At 51.6% G+C, this 17,077-nt stretch overlaps 7 protein-coding genes and 3 non-coding genes across 10 annotated transcripts; 6 read left to right on the plus strand and 4 right to left on the minus strand.

Annotated features, from left to right (window-relative positions):
• Nucleotides 1-1,559: 1,559 nt before the first annotated feature.
• On the plus strand, nt 1,560-3,241 carry UREG_01054 (uncharacterized protein; the record flags this gene model as incomplete). Its single annotated transcript, XM_002541492.1, has 2 exons — nt 1,560-1,717; nt 1,786-3,241. 2 exons carry the CDS (start codon nt 1,560-1,562, stop codon nt 3,239-3,241), a joined length of 1,614 nt encoding a protein of 537 aa, XP_002541538.1.
• A 1,704-nt stretch (nt 3,242-4,945) lies between these two features.
• On the plus strand, nt 4,946-5,725 carry UREG_01055 (uncharacterized protein; the record flags this gene model as incomplete). The annotated part of the gene is made up of 1 exon (XM_002541493.1): nt 4,946-5,725. One exon carries the CDS (start codon nt 4,946-4,948, stop codon nt 5,723-5,725), a length of 780 nt encoding a protein of 259 aa, XP_002541539.1.
• Nucleotides 5,726-6,245: 520 nt separating this feature from the next.
• Nucleotides 6,246-7,836, minus strand: UREG_01056 (WD-repeat protein 5; the record flags this gene model as incomplete). Its single annotated transcript, XM_002541494.1, has 4 exons — nt 6,246-6,338; nt 6,449-6,963; nt 7,031-7,195; nt 7,257-7,836. The coding sequence occupies 4 exons, from the start codon at nt 7,834-7,836 to the stop codon at nt 6,246-6,248; spliced, it is 1,353 nt and encodes a 450-aa protein (XP_002541540.1).
• A 627-nt stretch (nt 7,837-8,463) lies between these two features.
• On the plus strand, nt 8,464-9,608 carry UREG_01057 (uncharacterized protein; the record flags this gene model as incomplete). Its single annotated transcript, XM_002541495.1, has 2 exons — nt 8,464-9,453; nt 9,582-9,608. The coding sequence occupies 2 exons, from the start codon at nt 8,464-8,466 to the stop codon at nt 9,606-9,608; spliced, it is 1,017 nt and encodes a 338-aa protein (XP_002541541.1).
• Nucleotides 9,609-9,931: 323 nt separating this feature from the next.
• On the minus strand, nt 9,932-10,967 carry UREG_01058 (thiazole biosynthesis enzyme; the record flags this gene model as incomplete). The annotated part of the gene is made up of 2 exons (XM_002541496.1): nt 9,932-10,581; nt 10,643-10,967. 2 exons carry the CDS (start codon nt 10,965-10,967, stop codon nt 9,932-9,934), a joined length of 975 nt encoding a protein of 324 aa, XP_002541542.1.
• Nucleotides 10,968-12,064: 1,097 nt separating this feature from the next.
• On the plus strand, nt 12,065-12,946 carry UREG_01059 (uncharacterized protein; the record flags this gene model as incomplete). The annotated part of the gene is made up of 1 exon (XM_002541497.1): nt 12,065-12,946. One exon carries the CDS (start codon nt 12,065-12,067, stop codon nt 12,944-12,946), a length of 882 nt encoding a protein of 293 aa, XP_002541543.1.
• A 911-nt stretch (nt 12,947-13,857) lies between these two features.
• Nucleotides 13,858-14,942, minus strand: UREG_01060 (uncharacterized protein; the record flags this gene model as incomplete). Its single annotated transcript, XM_002541498.1, has 3 exons — nt 13,858-13,929; nt 14,108-14,819; nt 14,893-14,942. 3 exons carry the CDS (start codon nt 14,940-14,942, stop codon nt 13,858-13,860), a joined length of 834 nt encoding a protein of 277 aa, XP_002541544.1.
• Nucleotides 14,943-15,337: 395 nt separating this feature from the next.
• On the plus strand, nt 15,338-15,421 carry UREG_08045. Its single transcript has one exon. It is a non-coding gene; the product is annotated as a tRNA-Leu (tRNA).
• A 641-nt stretch (nt 15,422-16,062) lies between these two features.
• UREG_08019 lies at nt 16,063-16,146 on the plus strand. The gene has a single exon. It is a non-coding gene; the product is annotated as a tRNA-Leu (tRNA).
• Nucleotides 16,147-16,539: 393 nt separating this feature from the next.
• On the minus strand, nt 16,540-16,623 carry UREG_08001. The gene has a single exon. It is a non-coding gene; the product is annotated as a tRNA-Leu (tRNA).
• Nucleotides 16,624-17,077: the final 454 nt, after the last annotated feature.

Below are 17,077 nucleotides of genomic sequence, written 5' to 3' on the forward strand. Positions count from 1 at the left end.
CAGACCACCACCGCCCACTTATCTTGAATCAAAAGCGCTACGATCGGCTCATCCGTGAAGTTTGGCTCACAAATGGAATTCCTGCAACAGTCAGTCGAAAACTGGAGTCGGAAATCAATAACGGCGGATGGGAGACTCAGTAGATGGTACAAAGAATATGGGTATATCTTTCCGCATGGGGGATCGTTTTGATATAAATTTTTCCTGGTGATATTTTATGCAATATATCTGCTCTGCACTCCTGGGTGGTGGCGTTCTACGGCGGGGGTATCGGTTCAACAATCCTGCCATGGGGTCATATTTGAGATTAGAACTATTATCAATACTCGCAATGAAATGCTACCAAACACCTGGCGATCACGATCAATGCTCTGAGCCTAGACTGATTCCTGGATACTTCACTGGAACTCGAGTTGCTTTCTTTCAATTCCCTACAACGCAGCAACCTTAACTGAGAGGATGGAATAAATGCATTCTCCCGTTATCTGTTGGATTATTACAAAATTCCTCTCTGAGACAACATCTTCAAGCGAGATAAGTAAGATTTGCGATGTAGAGCAAGTCCACCCGCCTTGAATCCGCGAGACACCACTTCGCTCGTAAACTAAAGACCCATACTCTGGATCCCGTTTCTTTCACAGACATGGCGAGCACCAAAGCCTTAACAGCAGGTAGGTTCGACCATGAAGCCATCGAGGGGCTGTGCAAACCGATGAGCCGGTTAACTAGTTAAGTGGCTGCGTGCTCAAGAGAGATGAACCCCTGAGCCGCTAAACGATTGCATACGTATTGTTAGCGGCACGGATCTTAAAGAGCTGGTCGTCCGACCAGTCTAGACTTGCGCGGTGAGTGGCGGATCATATTCATCCTGAAGATCGGCCTTTTGCCAAAGCTTACGGTACGGACTCCGTAGCAAAGGTCACTCGAAGCTGCGAGTTGCAACCAAGGGGGATGCCAAGCAAATATATTCTAAAAAAAGGGTTCGTCGTCATCAATGCTGGCGGAGAGTAACTATTACTGGAAACAGAGTTTCTCAGGAGTTGAGAAAGCAAGCGACTCAGTTATTAGTTAGGCTCAAGAAACCTGCGCTCACTCCGCTGGGGGCTCGGGAACGCTGAGGTTTTGGTAGAAACACTCTTCGGTAGTTCTCCTGACCGATACGATGACTATCCTGTCAAGTAGAAGGAACCCCTTTCACGCATTGCGGGATTGCAAACTGGCCCTTATCTGGGCTGAAAGAACCCAGCATACGCACATAGAGAGACGTTGGACAACCAGCGGTTTCTAGATGAGGAGCCATTGATGTAGTTAGTGGAGGAGCTCCTCCGTCTCCCATTTAACGTCTTACCACCGGATAGCGAATCATCATGTTCGCTATCCTCCATCCACGATCGCGCTGGCATCAAGTGAAGTTGTGAAAGTTTGATATAAAAGGAGGTCGCGTGCTTACTCAGCATCCAACCTCGAGCTTGGCGTTCTCATGAGCTAGACTGATTGAAAGCGCAAGAGCTGCATGGATGTCGGATTTGCCACGGATAGCATCGAGGTGACTGTGCAGAATGAATAACGAACAGTTTAGACGCTTATTGTTTGATAACTCAACCCCGACTGCCTCTGGTAAACCAGCAGCTTCGGCCTTGACTCGTGGCGAGCATGGAACGACGCTGAAGCCAGCTGCTCTGGGTTCGAGAATGCGCTCAAGCATTCCCATGACACCGTATGTGCTTCCCTCCTATCCGCATGAACTATCTAGGCGCCGTGTCTAACTTTGTCGTTCCTGCTTAGTCGCGCCGTTGGCAACGTGAACTTCGCCCGTCAGCTCGCCGAATTTCGACAGGGGAACCAGCCGCCACCAGCGAAGAAGTTCAAATCTTCAGCGCCAAAAGGCACAAAGTATACGGGGAGCTACTTGGATCGCACCCAACTACGACAGCAAGCTGGCGAAGAAGGCGATGCCGCTGTGGACGATGGTTCACGAGCGAAAAGAGTTCAGGCGCTGGAGGAGATGGTTAAACTAGGGCAGATTGATCAAGCTACGTTTGAAAAACTGAGAGAGGAGATTGGAGTTGGGGGCGATATTAGTAGCACCCATCTCGTAAAGGGTTTAGATAGGAAATTGCTCCAACGCGTGAAAGCGGGGGAAGATGTCGTGACACCCGCTGCTGCTGGCCTAGGGGAAGACCAGGATGGGAGCTATGTCGATGATGAATTTGACCGTGTTCTTGAGGACAAGGAAAAAGAGGCTATTCCGGAGACGAAGAGAGAGGAGAAAGTGAAGAAAGGCACCATGGCCCCACCCCCTGGGAAAATGACCAGAGACGAGATCCTCAGGCAACTGAAAGCCAGCCGAGCAGCTGGTAAACCGATTTCGCTAGCCCAGGAGCCGCCTGTATCGATGCTTGGAGAAAAGTTTAAGAAGATTGGAGCCAGTGATCAGAAAAAAAGATGGATTGAGACCGATGAACACGGCCGGCGAAAGGAAATCTTAGTTGTCACTGACTCAGAGGGAAAGCTCAAAAGGAAAGCCCGGTGGTTGGACAAGCCTGACGGAAAGCAAGCTGGCTTACTGGCTGTGGACAAGAGTGTAGAACCGCTGGGCATGGAGGTTCCTTTGGAAATCATGGCTCGCGCCAACGTTGCAGAGGAAGAAGAAGACGATGATATTTTCGAAGGGGTCGGGGACTATCATAACCCGCTGGCGGATGTTGATGATGGCAGCTCATCATCGGAAAGCGAGAAGGATGTCGAGACAGAGCAGCCGACCGATCATAAAGTCGTGAGCGGGACCGAGGAGATGGAAAAGCCAGCGCAAGCGCCCGGTCCCCGCAATTACTTTTCTACAACCGCTACAACTGAGCCGACAGAAACGAAACCTGGCAATCCATTATCGTCAGATCCCACAATCCTGGCTGCCCTCCGACGCGCAGCGGCGATTCGCCAACGCTCGCCGTCGTCAGAAGGCGCCGGCGAACGAGAGGAAGGTGACGAAGAAGCAACGCTACGACGCAAAAAGTTCTTGGAGGAGGCGAAGCGGCGTGAAAGGGAAGATGCCATGGACCTTGACCTGGGATTTGGCCAAAGTAGATTTGGAGACGACGACGAGGAGGAAGAGTTGTGGGATGAACGCGGTGGCGGGAATAAACGGAAGCGTGGGCCAAAAAAGCGGAAAGGGAATAAGGACAGCGCAGGCGATGTGATGCGGGTGTTGGAGGGGAGAAAGAAAGCTGGTAATAAGACTTGAGAGCACGGCTTTCGGCTGCCCACTTTTGTGATGCCTCAATCCCAAATGTCATGGCGTCTCGCAAGACATGGAGCTGTACAACATTCCTCTGTACGGCCCCCTAGCCTCCCACAGGGCAACCACCAAGCGAGCCTGTGCGCTTCACGTATCTTCTAGCCGGACGGCAACGGGATCTTGTTCCTGGATTGACTCGGGATTCCTCCCTCGATTGATATGCAGGTCCAGGCTCGAGTGGATACAGGCTTTGGGAGCGAATGCTGGCCAGCCATCACGACGAGGCATCCACCGGGCAAACCATCCCCTTCGGACCCCATCCGCCGCCCCTGGCCCCCGTAGGCTTCGGCATCGAATCGTAAGAATTCTTACTCTATATTACTTGCTGCACAAAGCGAAACGAGATGCAAACGTTTCAAAACCCGCCGAGGGCTTGGCACGGGGCTGTTACATAAGCCCCGGATGCGGTTAGATCAGCCCTACTTTGGACGCCCAAGCTTTGCCGCCGCTCAAGTTGCCAACGCCACCCGCAAGGATCTCGTCGGCCAGCGCCAACTGTGACGGTCGAGGGGGTTGAATCCGTTGTTGTGTCTCCTGCAGCGCACGTTCTCTATCCTGGCTTGATGCAGGCCAGCAGATGCTCCGTCGACAGCCTGGAAAGCCCGCCGGTGCCACCCCCTGGCGCTTCCATGGTAGCTGTGACGCTCGAAATCCATTGAATTCCTGCAAATATCCTGCTGTCCATCCAATCAACTCTATCCAGCGCCATATTCTGGGCCGCCAAAAGCCAATGGCAACTCAGGAAACAATTGAGTTCAGGAACCCGAAGAGAAAAAAAAGTGAAACGGAACCTTGAACCGCTGATTTGTGCATTCCAACAAAAACTGAGAGTATTTTCCTGCCAACTGGCCGAGGCGTTACGCAATCAATGATGGGATGAATCGTTTGGGCGCTCGGGTATAAAGCCAAAACGGGGTTTCAAAAGGCCATGCTCCATTTTGAACACACCCAGGCCATGGCTCCGAGGAGTTCACCTTCCCCTGGTCAACGCCACGTCTGCTCTTGGGCTACCGGCTGTTGTCAAACGTCTCAATAGTCCATGGGCCGCCAATGATGGCTGCAAATAGAGATATCGTTGAAACATCCTGGCGGTCAGTTTATTATTGCTGATCGCCCAAACCAGGGACAATGACCAGCCACTGCAGCCAACCGGCGTTGCAGGCCACTTCATCGAGCCGCTGACAGTTCGTGATGCTTTGTTACCCACACCTCCTGAGGCCCACCCAAGGCCGGCTGTTCTGGAGCGCCCAGAATCGGTTTTCGAAGAGTCCACTCCCCACTCCAACATACTTCCAACCCTCCATGAGCAGATGCGTTTGCTCGACGGGATGCGGTCCTTTCCAAGTATAAATATGCGCTGGCCTGTCCTCCGCTCCTTCATTCTACTCTCTTTCCCTCTGTGTTTCGCTCTCTTGACATTTTATCACTCTTTTGGTTGTTGCTAGTTGCTTCAGCTACCCATTCCTTTTCTTTATCAGCTCTGAGACCGTGTACCCTTCTTTTCCCTCACACTCAAGCTATTCACTCATTGATATTCAACTCGTATCGTGTTGGCCATTCTTTCTACACCTAAATCTCTACGTGATCGGCTGGTTCTGAAAGCAAACAAACAATCACTTAACCCTGTACATCATTCTTTACACAGCAAATATGGTGTCTTTCAACGTTCCTTTCCTCGTCAGCTTGCTGGCCGGCTCTATCGTTGCTGCGCCAGTTTCCGTGCCTCAAGCATCTGCTCCACTTCCAGAATCCGGCAAACGAGGCCTCGCCTACAACGATCCATCCGCCCTCCAGCCCTTCAAGGGCACCCCCGCCAATTCATGGAACTACAACTGGGGAAGCTCTTCTGACGGCAGTTCTGGCGCAGAATACGTCCCTATGCTTTGGGGTCCTAAATTCTTCAACAGCTGGAACCCAAGCAGCGTCCTCGGTTCCGGCAACAAATGCATCCTCGGGTTCAACGAGCCCGACCATGGTGAGCAAGCATCCATGTCACCACAATCCGCTGCCGAAGCCTTCAAGCAATACCTTACCCCTCTCGCCGGCAAGCTCCAGCTCGGCTCTCCCGGCGTCACCAACGGTGGTGGAGCAATGGGTCTGAACTGGATGCAATCCTTCCTCGACAGCTGCACCGACTGCAAGATCGACTTCCTTGCCATCCACTGGTACAGCCCGGCCGGCGAGGTTGAGGGATTCAAGAACCACATTTCCCAAGCCATCGAACTTGGACGCAGCCACGGTATCGACAAGGTCTGGATTACTGAGTTCCAGGGCCTCGGTGACGACCAAGCTCAAGCCGAATTCATCAAGCAAGTCGTGCCATGGCTTGATGCCAACCCTGGTGTTGCCCGCTACTCTTACTTCAAGGCCGAGAACTTGGTTTCGGGCGGTCAGCTCAACACTGTTGGAAAGGCTTATGCCGAATCTTAAAAAAAAGCAGGAAGGAGTATACATAGAATTGGATCTTTCATCTTCCGGTGTCTCGGGCTATCGGGGATTCCTGGGCTTTGCATTTTGTGATCTCTGTAAATAAAAGATTGTGCCTATACTCTGTCATTTATGTTTCAAGCTGAATAAAGTACAAGCTTCTGTTCAGCGGGCTGGCGTCGAATACAGTCGGGGCGCTGAGTGTCTTCCTCTAGACGAGGAATTGTCATCAAAGATCCAATTATTGAAAATCTCTTCCTCCCTGTCCCATAAAAACAAAGCGCACCCAGTGCCCCTATATAAACCTTACATACCACTGTTAAATTTATCCACAGGCGCCAAAATGCGGGAAATGCAAAAAACCAAAGGTCAGCAGCAACTCCCCGTCGCATCATAAGTAATGAAGAAAAGAATGCTCATGCAACAACGCCAAAGGAGAAAATGCGGTCGGGTTGCTCAAGTCATAGGCGTGTCACCATCCACATCAGCCGCCGGCGCTTCTCGACTTTCTGCCTGCTGTCCGTCATCGGAAGTCGCCTTGGGCAACTCGGCTTCGGGGACATTCTCCGCAAGCTCCTCCTCTTGCCACAGCCGGACCGTCCTGTCCATCCCACAGCTAACTATCAGCCGTTTTCCGGCGACACAACATGCGTCCACGCTCAACACAACATCCGTATGGCCCTCAAGTCTCTGTAGTATCTTTTTGTTAACGACGTCCCAACATACCACGGCGCCGTCTTCACTTCCACTAAACGCAAACGCAATTGGCGGTCCACCCGGCGCGTTGTACGTCCCGAATCCGCCGGATATGCTGTACTTTTCGTTCTTGTGACCTTGGTAGGTTTTTATACAGCGGCCTTCCACGTAGTCCCACAGTCGTACACACCCATCCAAAGACCATGCGAGCACATACTTCCCATTCGGCGAGAATTTTACCCCCGTCACAGGTGGGTTATCTTCATGGACCAGTGTCCGTAAACATTGTCCGGTCGCGGAGTCCCAGATGCGGATTAGGCCGTCGCTCGCACAGGAAACTATCAGCGTACCGTCGCGTATCACGTCGATGCCGGCAACGGGGTCGGAATGGGCTGGAAGGGATCGCATAATACGGGCTGAGCGGACGTCCCAGAGAAAAACGGCTTCGTCATAGGAACCGCTAACGAGCATGTTGCCTTTGGGGGAGAAGGCGATGGAGTACACGTAATTGTGGTGACCAAGAAAGGTGTTGGATGTTGTTTTCCCTACTAGAACGAATATTGTCAACATGGAACCAGTTAGAAGGGTTGGCTCAAGGTGCAAAAGGCATACTGTTAAAACGTTCCCAGAGTCTTATGGACTTGTCATCTGAGCGTGAGGCGATGAAGGTGCCATCGGGACTCCAACACAAGGTGGATATGCCAGCAAGATGGCCTTCAAACGTGTGTATGAGCTTTCCGGTGGAAGAATTCCAAGTTCGTATGGTAGCATCCGCAGCTAGTTCTCATTAGACAAATAGCTCCGCAACCCATGCCGGGGAATGACGAATTCCACTTACAGCAACTGGCAATCATTGATCCATCCGGCGAGAACTGAACCATTGAAACTCCCCTCTGATGCCCCCTCAAGACCAGTCTCTCCTTGTAATTCAGCCTCTCTGGTTTAGGCGGCGGAGGCGGCGGCGGAGGGGTCGGTGTCCGCACGCGCACTGGCCTCTCGACGTCTTCGCCTTCTATATTCTCATCATCGGACGCGATATCGCTGCTTTCTCCCCCATCGTCATCGTCATCATCATCGTCGTCATCCAAGTCATCCCGCCGGTGCGTTTCCGATCTACTGCTGTCCCGCGGTGTGGAGAGTATGCTGCGACGCATCGCGCTCTGCCTCCGCCAATATGGGCTGTGGTGGTCGGCGGCCAGTTCATCGGGGCTGTCGGAATCGCTGTGCATGGTCTTGCTGGGAGTGGACTTGAACGGCCTTGGAGAGTGATAAGTTGTGCGCACCTGCTTCAGCCAGCTTGCTCTTCGCCGCTCGACGTCCGAGTTGGCCCCCAGCTCGTCTGAGGATGACTCCTGGGAACGGGAGCCACGAGTGTCGAGACGCCGTCTCTTTGCGGGGTAAGCATTGCCGTCCGCCATGGCTGCAGTTGTCCGCCGTGTCAACAGAACAACCAGGCAGCTGCTGTCCAGCGAAATCATCGAACGCTGAAAGATCGCGACGGCCGCGATGCCGCATTCGGGCCAATCAGGGCGCCGGGATCCGGGTGGTGAGGAGCGGCAGTATCCTCCCCTTTTCCCGCCTGCAATTCCATCCACGGCGACGGCGAGGTCGAACGCCCCAAAACACGAGACTCACGGTGCGTCGTTCTCTAACTCGATTACTGTGTGGAGTCAGATCTACATCTAGTTCCAGCTCCCTGAACGCCTGCCTTGCTGCCCACCACGCTCGTCCATGCCATGAGGATGTTCTCCCCGCATCACAGCGACGACGTGCCCCGGAAAATCCACATCCTCACCCTCAATTGCTGGGGCCTCAAGTTCATCGCCAAATATCGCCGGGAGCGGCTTGCAGAGATCGGGAGGCGACTCGCCAGTCTCGATTCCCCACCGGAAATCGTCGGATTGCAAGAGTGCTGGACGCAAGAAGACTACAATAACATCCGCAAGGAAACGAGACATATTCTTCCTTATGGGAAGTTCTACTTCAGCGGAATATTTGGCGGCGGGCTTGCCATCCTTTCAAAATGGCCCATCGAGCAGAGCAGCATGTTTGCGTACCCGTTGAATGGACGTCCAACCGCTTTCTTCCGGGGTGACTGGTTTGTCGGCAAGGGAGTTGCCTGCGCAAGAATACGAATCGGACCGGGGCCGAATGATATCGCAGCAGTGTTCTGTACACATCTACATGCACCGTACGAGAGGGAGCCCCACGATTCTTACATCTGCCATCGCACGGCGCAGGCATGGGAGATCGCAAAGCTGATGCGTGGAGCGGCGGAGAAGGGCCATCTGGTCATCGGACTAGGGGATTTTAATATGCTTCCACTGTCGCTCGCTCACCGAATCATCACTACCCACGCGCCGGTGCAAGATGTGTGGCGATGCCTCCACCCGGATTCTTCCCTGGGAGCCGCGATTGACCAGGTCGAATCCGCGCGAAAGAGACCCGTCCCCTCTGCGGAATACAACATTGCCGAGAACGGTATTACATGCGATGGACTACTTAACACCTGGCGCTGGAACAAAGCGCAGCAGCAACGGTTGCGGCGTGAAGGCCACGTCGAAGTCGACCCGCGGCTACCAGACCCGCTGGGGAAAAGGTTAGACTACATCTTCGTCGGAGACGGAGGGGCGAACTGGCAATCCCCTTCATCCTGTCCATCCCCGCTACCTCCCTCGCCGCTGGCCCACTGGAAATGGACTGTCGAATCCGCTCGCGTCAGCATGACTGAGCGCCATCCGACCCTGCACTGCTCGCTCAGCGACCATTTCGCCGTTGAAGCGGTGCTCTCCCGCGACACCTCGGGAGGGGAAACATCCTCCCAAGAAGAGAGCACGCCGTTCCTCCCCATCCAGCAGCAAGAGTCCCCTCCGCCCTCGACCCTGATGACCCCAGCTACACCGCCAAAACCTCCTGCCCATCCCGCTGCGGATATGTACGACGATATATTGAAGATGATACACATGTACGAACTGCGAGAGCGATTCCAGCGTCGCGCGCGCGTCGGACACTTCCTTGGTTCGCTTGGCGTGTTGGTGTGTTGCCTGGTAGGGCTCTGGTGGTCGCCGCGCCCGTTTGTTTCGTTTATACTGTGTCTTGTGAGTTCGTTTGGGCTTACGGCTGGGGTTATCGATGGGTTGATTGGGGGTCTGTTTGTGAGTAGCGAATTGCGGGCGATGAAGGAGTTTGAATGGGAGATTAGGAATGCGAAGCGAATGGCGTTGGGGATGGGATTGGATATTGAGCAGGATCTGGGTCAGCTGGGGAAGAATAATTCTCGCGTGTGAGAATGTATTCGTGGATGGGGCGTCATCTTTTATCCTCTTTGCTTGCATGGTGTGTGGCGTTTTATGTTTTTCACTGTAGAAATATTTTACAATCAGGGTTATTGCTAAACGAGTGTATTGCTGTCTGTCCTTACAGCTAAAGCTAAGATTTTATCAATTCTTATTACACGCAACGAGCGAGTCCCGTATCCATGGTGGATGTACCGCGTCGCAATAGTAAAGCTATTTAAGCAGCACATTCCTTCTTGCGCTGCTCAAAAACCTCCAAAGCAACTTCAGCAGCCTTGACACCACTGAGCATCATAGCAGAGAAAATGGGGCCCATACGGTGCCAGCCATCGATTTCACTCAGTTCCATCCCACCGATGATCAAACCCTTGGTGACTTCACGAGTGTTCTTGACAATGGCCTCTTCAGCCGAGTTCATGTCCAAACCACGCATGCCACCGAGCTTCTCGATAGCAGACATGGAGACGAGGCGCTTAGCACAGAAGGCTCCGAATGGACCATCGTGGCCAGTGGTGCTAACAATAACGGGAGCATTGATGGTGTTGGGGTCCATGCAGGAGTGGTCGTCGTGGTGCTCGGCGACGAGGGTCCAGTTGGTCACAACACCGGCGATACGCAGGCCCCCATTGGGTTCAGGGCGGGTGATCAGGTCCTCAACGCAGGTAGCGTTGAAGAGTTTGATGTTCGGGAACGCAAGAACCTTGGAAAGCAAGGTAGATGTGAAGAGAGAGGCGTGCTTGATCACCACAACGTGTGGGTTGGATGGCTCCTCCTCGTACGGAACACCGATGTCGTCAAGGAATTTGTCCGCGGGTTTGCGGAGAACCATGGCGGAGAAGAGTTGGCCACCAAGCCAGGCACCGCCACCTACGGGACTGTTAGTGGTATTCATGAGCAGATAGGATTATCGTTGGCTGTGACGGCTTACCGAGAGAGACGGCAGCCTCGATAATGGCAATCTTCAGGTCAGGACGGGCAGTGGCGAGGACATAGGCCGTGCTGAGACCGCATGAGCCAGCACCAACAATGACAATGTCGCTCTCAGCATAGGTGTCCAGGTCCTTGAAGTACCGCCTGGTCATCGCACGGGAGACTTGGCTCTCGCGAATGGGGCCAAACTTGAAGCTGTCCCATTTTCCAGCGAACTCGTTCAGGAGAGCGCACTCGCGTGCTGCATCTTCCTTTGCAGCGGATTCATGTCCCACCAATGCGGTGCGGGTTGGGAGAGTGACGGTTTCAGTGACAGTGGCCATTATGGAGGACTATATTTGGTTAGAGGGTCATGGAGTTCTTGCCAGGGAAAGGGGGGAGGAAGAGGGAAACGCATGATCCTTTCGCTGGTATTATCCAGATCAAGTTCAAACCGTATAATTTCAGACCAATCTACAGAGCCTGCCCAGCGAGACTTGCATCTCTCACTGCCAATAGCTATAGCAAGCAGGAGTTGGATGCAAATCTGACAGCTGAGCAGGATGAGGATCGGACACCGGCTCATGCACAAGAGTGTTTACTTGAGATACCTTGACCGCATATGGATGTCGTTTCCAGCTATAGGGATTTCATTGCTTTCCATCTTCGCGAGAGAGAGATGTACCGAGCAGGGCTTTTCTTCTTCTGCCAGAGACGTCAGTAAATATGCCCACTATCGATCAGGGAGAGGGGCCATGATTCAAACGAGCAACAACAGCCAATTCTAGTTACCTGAGAGAGTGGTTTCTTCGTGGATTCGATTGCAAAAGTGCGCTGAGAGGGCGAATTCAGTGACAAGAAGGAGGAAAAGAAGTGAGAAGTTGATTGTGGGATTTTATCGTCTTTTTTTACTTTTGCATCCTGGTTCAACGACAATGCAAAAGAGGGGTAATCGCTGGGCCGGGACACCGGGATGCGAGAATTACCAGCAACACTCTTCGTGCTGAGGGAATTGATGATATCAAGCAGCCATGCTTCACTTCCAGAACCGACAACAGGCCGGTCAGGCGGTGTCTCTTGAATGATTATGTTTTTAGTGATTGCTCAAACCGTGTCAAGGGGCTTTTGGTTACCAGTTGGCTCAATCCCCGGTGATCTCAATCATCTACAGTGAAAACGACCATATTCATGGCCGGTCCTTTTCTTGCATTGACTCAAATACCCAACTTACAAACAATAAGTGATGAATATTAATTACAATGTATCTGTCACTCGGAGCAAGATGTCTGGTGGGCATAAATATGCCCAAGTCTACTGCTTCCCACCAGAGTGCATCTATTCTACTGCAATCCCTCAAGGCGGAATTTGCTTGGACATTATACCAGCCGACACAGCCAGAATTGTTTGATCCATCAGTTCGCAATTGCCTTCGTCTATCAAGATGGCTGATACACAAACTGCCCCGGTTACCCAAAACCCCGACGCTCCAAGTCCCCACGATGATGCTGACAACGAAGACTCTATCCTTCGCGAGCTGAACGCCGCCATAGCCGCTAATCCAGAACTACGAGCTCCGGCCCCTAAACCCGCGGAGGGAGAATGGGAAGACTTTGACCGCCTGCTTGCCGAAAATCCCGAATTCGCTGCACCAGTTGCAGCTTCTTCCGGGCGCAAGGAGTATTACAAGACCAAGACTCACTGGGAGTGTGGCCATGAAGGCGAAGAAACCAAGACTGATATAGAGCGTGACCCCAATGATGGAACACCTGAGCTCCTGATCAACGAGGCCAGGGGAATCTGCGACAAGTGCATGGAGAAATGGGTCAATCTGGAGAACGCCGGCGACATGGAGCTGGGAGGAAGCTCTAGTGGACCAGTTGGACCGCCAACATATGACCAGGCGCAGACCTCTGATGAGCTAGAGGTCGAGGATGATGACGAAGGTCTGCGTCCCCGGCCCCTATTCGATATAGACGATGGTCCCGACAAGGGGAAGAGCCATCCTGGCCAGAATGTTCGATATGATCAGGATCTCGACGATGACAATGAAGATGATGATAGATCAATTTATTCACGAGAAGACTCTCTTGGTAACCCGATTGGTTCCCAGCCACATCCCCATCGGTATCCTCTCTTAGATTCCGATGATGATGACGAGCTTGCTGCGCCGTCTATTCAGCGCCCGGGACCCCATGGTTATCACCAATATGCCGACCAGCCTCTGGGCCCCGCTCCAGATTTTGTGTCAGATGATGAAAGTCGGGCTGCTCCGCTTAATCCTCATGGGCCACAAGTTGCACCTCCCGCCGAAGGTCGTGCATAGTTCAACGTTCACGTGGCTAAATCCTTACCATGTATCTCTTGACAGGCTCTAGAGCTCGTTTCCCCCAGGATCTTTACGCACTGTCAACCCTTGTTCTAAATATACTGCTCTTTGTAGTTATATAATAAATCAATGGAGTATTCTATAATCATTTTATAGTCATACTGTCCACCTCAAAACTACCGGTAAAGATATAACCACCTTCTACCACGCCTCTTCTGCTAGTTACTTGATGAAAACCTTTACTTTCAATCCCCAATCCTCCGTAACCTCCACCCTATCTGCAGCTTTAACCCACTTTTTCTTCTTTCCAGCCTTTTCAATGTTTTGTTGTAAATCCATCAACAAACCCAAGTCGACGTGCGTATCGGCATATCGTTGCATTTCCAACTTAATCATCGGCTTTCCCTTCTTATTCTGTGCCCAGTCTGCGCGAAAGGTAACCCGTGGCCATTTCATGGAAGTACCGTTAGGATAAATAGCACCAAGAGCCGCTGCAACTCGCCCCATATACTGACACCACCACACCTCTTCTTTGGACAAGATTTGGCGAAGCCGTTGTAGCAGAGATTGATCTGACGGCGATAAATCTTCACGCCAACGCTCGTAAAGAAGAAGTGCCAACAAGGCCCGCTGATTGTGACATATTCCATGTGTCGATGCAAGGAAGCCTGTTATAGTTGAATGTAGCGAAGCGGCCGCGCGCAACTCTTTCGGAACCGAGGAGTGCACAAACATAGAATTGGCCAGTGCTAAAAGTAGGTCTGCTGTAAATGAATCTGGTACGAATGCATTTTTGGTTGCCGACAAAGAACGGGGTAGAGCGTTTAGAAGCTGGTTCCAGAGTTCAACGAAAGACGGTGTCTGGTAAGGAGTTGTTGCCGCAGCAAGAGGATTTTCTGAGCCAACGTCTAGCGACTTGTATAGATATCCTTCACGCACACCACCCTGGCAAAAATGCACGGTTTTGATATGGGGAATGGCTTTTGTGAGAGATTGAACGAGACATGCGACCGCAGGGACCTGGGAGGCCCGCCGGTTGGATATACCAAAGATTTTGGATCCCTCAATCGAAGCTAGACTCGTAACGGTAGAAATATCACAAAAGTCCGAACAATGTGCTGTGAAGCCATTGATGATCGGAATCGGATAGGGATTTACCTTGGAACGACTTAAAAGCAGGTAGCCCCAACCTCTAAAGCCTCCGCCACTAAGGAATAAATCAAGCCCGTCTCGTTGTCGAGCGCGCTCGAGAAGTTCTTCCGGAATATCCAGTTCACCGAATGCGGCCTTGAACTTTGCGATCATCTCCTTGGATATCTCCTCAGTCGCCAAATTCTTTGCCAGTTTAGATTCTTCCAGCCGTTTAGTGATTGCCGCTGCTCCATAAGGAAAACTGATTGATCCCTTATCGCTAGTTCTCACCTTGCCATCCTTCGCAATCATCCATGTAAGCTGCGCGCTTCCCCCTCCAAGGTCCATCACTAGGCCTTCAACGGATGCCAAGCTGCTTGCAACCCCCCAGGCGCCTAGTTCGCCCTCTGCTTCCTTGGATAGCAGCTTTACATCCCAGTCAGTCTTTCCTTTGATTGCTCTCAGAAAGGCCTCGGAATTGATGGCTGTCCTGGTCGCTTCGGTGGCGAGTACAGTGATATTCCCTTCGGGCACGCCAAAATCCTCGCACGTCTGTTTGAACCGTGTCAGGCGGCGAACGACATCATCCACGACTGATGGTGGAATGGGCTCTCGGACATTGCTCCCCAGCTTGAATTGAGCATCATAAAGGGAGATGGCTGCGCGGTCTTGGAATACGGTTGGTAATATTCTTGAAGTCGGGGGAGAGAGATCTGATATTGAAAAGCGGATGCCATTGCTGTTGCGCCGCGATTAGCTATCCCTTGGAGTCATGCTTTAAGAAGTCAATCTGGCTAATGGACAGGGCTTACCTGCCCATGTCCACCACAGCATGAAGGTGCTTGTTCTCTTCTAAGGCCATATTGTTGGCTGTAAAGGAAAGCACTCTTTAAATAGAGAATAATCGCATTGAGGGTGTGGATAGCACAGAAGGAAGTTAAGGCCGTTTACTCTCGAATAAACTGGCTCGACCCCTCAGATGTCACCAAGAAGATGACGTCCAAACAACTCAAGACAACGTGTCACCCGCTTCCCAGGCCACAGGCAACAGTTTGACCCCAGTTCTGTGGTAAGGAAGGAGCTGCGTATTAGCCGCTTGTTGTTCATCGTCTGATTATCACAGTGATTCGACACAAGATACCTGCTACTGATAGTCCGAGGAGGGGGTTGGCAACAGCAGGTCGATATTTCCGATCAGCACGGCGCAACGTCGGAGATACATATTTGCAAAGGAAAGGATGCTTTTCCATCAATCAAGGCAAGGTGGCCGAGCGGTCCAAGGCGACAGGTTAAGGTCCTGTTCTCAGAAATGGGGCGTGAGTTCGAATCTCACCCTTGTCACTATCTTTTTTCCTTCAATCCGATACGAACGTCGTAAAACATCGAATCGACGGCGTTTGTTTTTTTTAGCTGGGGAGCGATGAAGGCTCCGCACGTTTCCAATGAGCCCTTTACATTTCTTGTAACTACTCCGTAGCTGCGAAATTAAATCTCTCTGGGCATTGAGTTAGAACTGCATTGGAGGAACTCGTCGATTAACTCGCTGGCATCGAACCGTTTGGTCTGGATTTCACTGCTGCCACCCCTTGACTTTTCAACACAGCTGACAATCGAGGACTTCAGTCTGTTTTCAGGCTGGCTCCTGAGTTAGAGAAATCCTGACCTGGGCCTTGGATCCGACGCAGGGTCGTGGGTTGGACGAAGGTCCATGGGATCTAGGAGGGAAAACTTATATGGGTGCCAAAGATCTACGCCGGGACAGGAAAGGGATGTGGAATTCACTGTCGAGACTCAGGATGAATCAATGAGATAAGATATGCCAACCAGGAGCCCGCCGCCGATTATAGATGAGTCCCTGGCTCCAAGAGGGAACCCTTCGGACCTTCCCGGATTTGGAAGCCATCGAACTTCGGACTCTGCTAAACGTCTTTCCGCTCCTATAACTACTCGTCAAGTAGGCCTCCGCCAACACCATACATCCAGGCAAGGTGGCCGAGCGGTCCAAGGCGACAGGTTAAGGTCCTGTTCTCGGAAACGGGGCGTGAGTTCGAATCTCACCCTTGTCAATATCTCTTTTTTGCTCTCTTCTCAAGTTCGCCTTCACGAAAGCGTGCAGTGATTTAAGGAAGTCAGAAATCGTTTGTCCAACCGAAGTTTAGAACAGGACGACTACTCCCGGGAGCCTTCTGCGAGATGCTCGTGACAAAAGAAGGGTGGAATAAATTAACAAAGGGAGGACAGCGATTCCTGAATCCTGACAGGTATACAGCAAGGAAATGAAGTGGAGAGGGTCTCATTTATCAAAGGTCCGGATATCTCGTGCATTCGCTAATGTCATCCCTCATTTAACTATCCGACCGGACGGAAATCTACCTTTGTCTTCATCAAAGCGGAGTCGCAACTGAACCATTCGCTTTAAGTATGACGGACGAAATGTAAAAATATCGCCAAAAAGATAGTGACAAGGGTGAGATTCGAACTCACGCCCCATTTCTGAGAACAGGACCTTAACCTGTCGCCTTGGACCGCTCGGCCACCTTGCCTTTGTCTTAATGCCACGGACTAGAGAAATTCTGAAGAAGAAAATAGCTAGCCTGCCCTCAGATGTCCAGTTAATAAGCAGACTTTTTATTGCAAGCGCGGCGCTTCATACTTACCCAGGGTTTACAACCCTTTCTTCTTCATCAACTTCAGACAAGTATATACTGTGCATTGCGAGCTGTCACCACCAGTAGTTATGTGCTTGTTTTTCCAGTGGCTAGTTTCGAGCCCGCGATTGAAGTTTGGGTTGGGATTCACAACATTGCTCTAAATCTAGATAACAATGAAATGAGATTGCTTGTGTATACTGATCGCAGATGACACGCATGAATATTTGTGGCAAGTGGTAATCATACTGACAAAAACAGCAGTCAAATGAGACATAGTGGTCCTCATAAGGAACTTACAATGAAGGAGCTGCCTAGACGGAATTGTGAGAATAAGAATGTTTTAACT

This window comes from Uncinocarpus reesii, genomic scaffold (genome assembly GCF_000003515.1).
Source record: "Uncinocarpus reesii 1704 scaffold_1 genomic scaffold, whole genome shotgun sequence".
Classification (NCBI taxonomy): domain Eukaryota; kingdom Fungi; phylum Ascomycota; class Eurotiomycetes; order Onygenales; family Onygenaceae; genus Uncinocarpus; species Uncinocarpus reesii.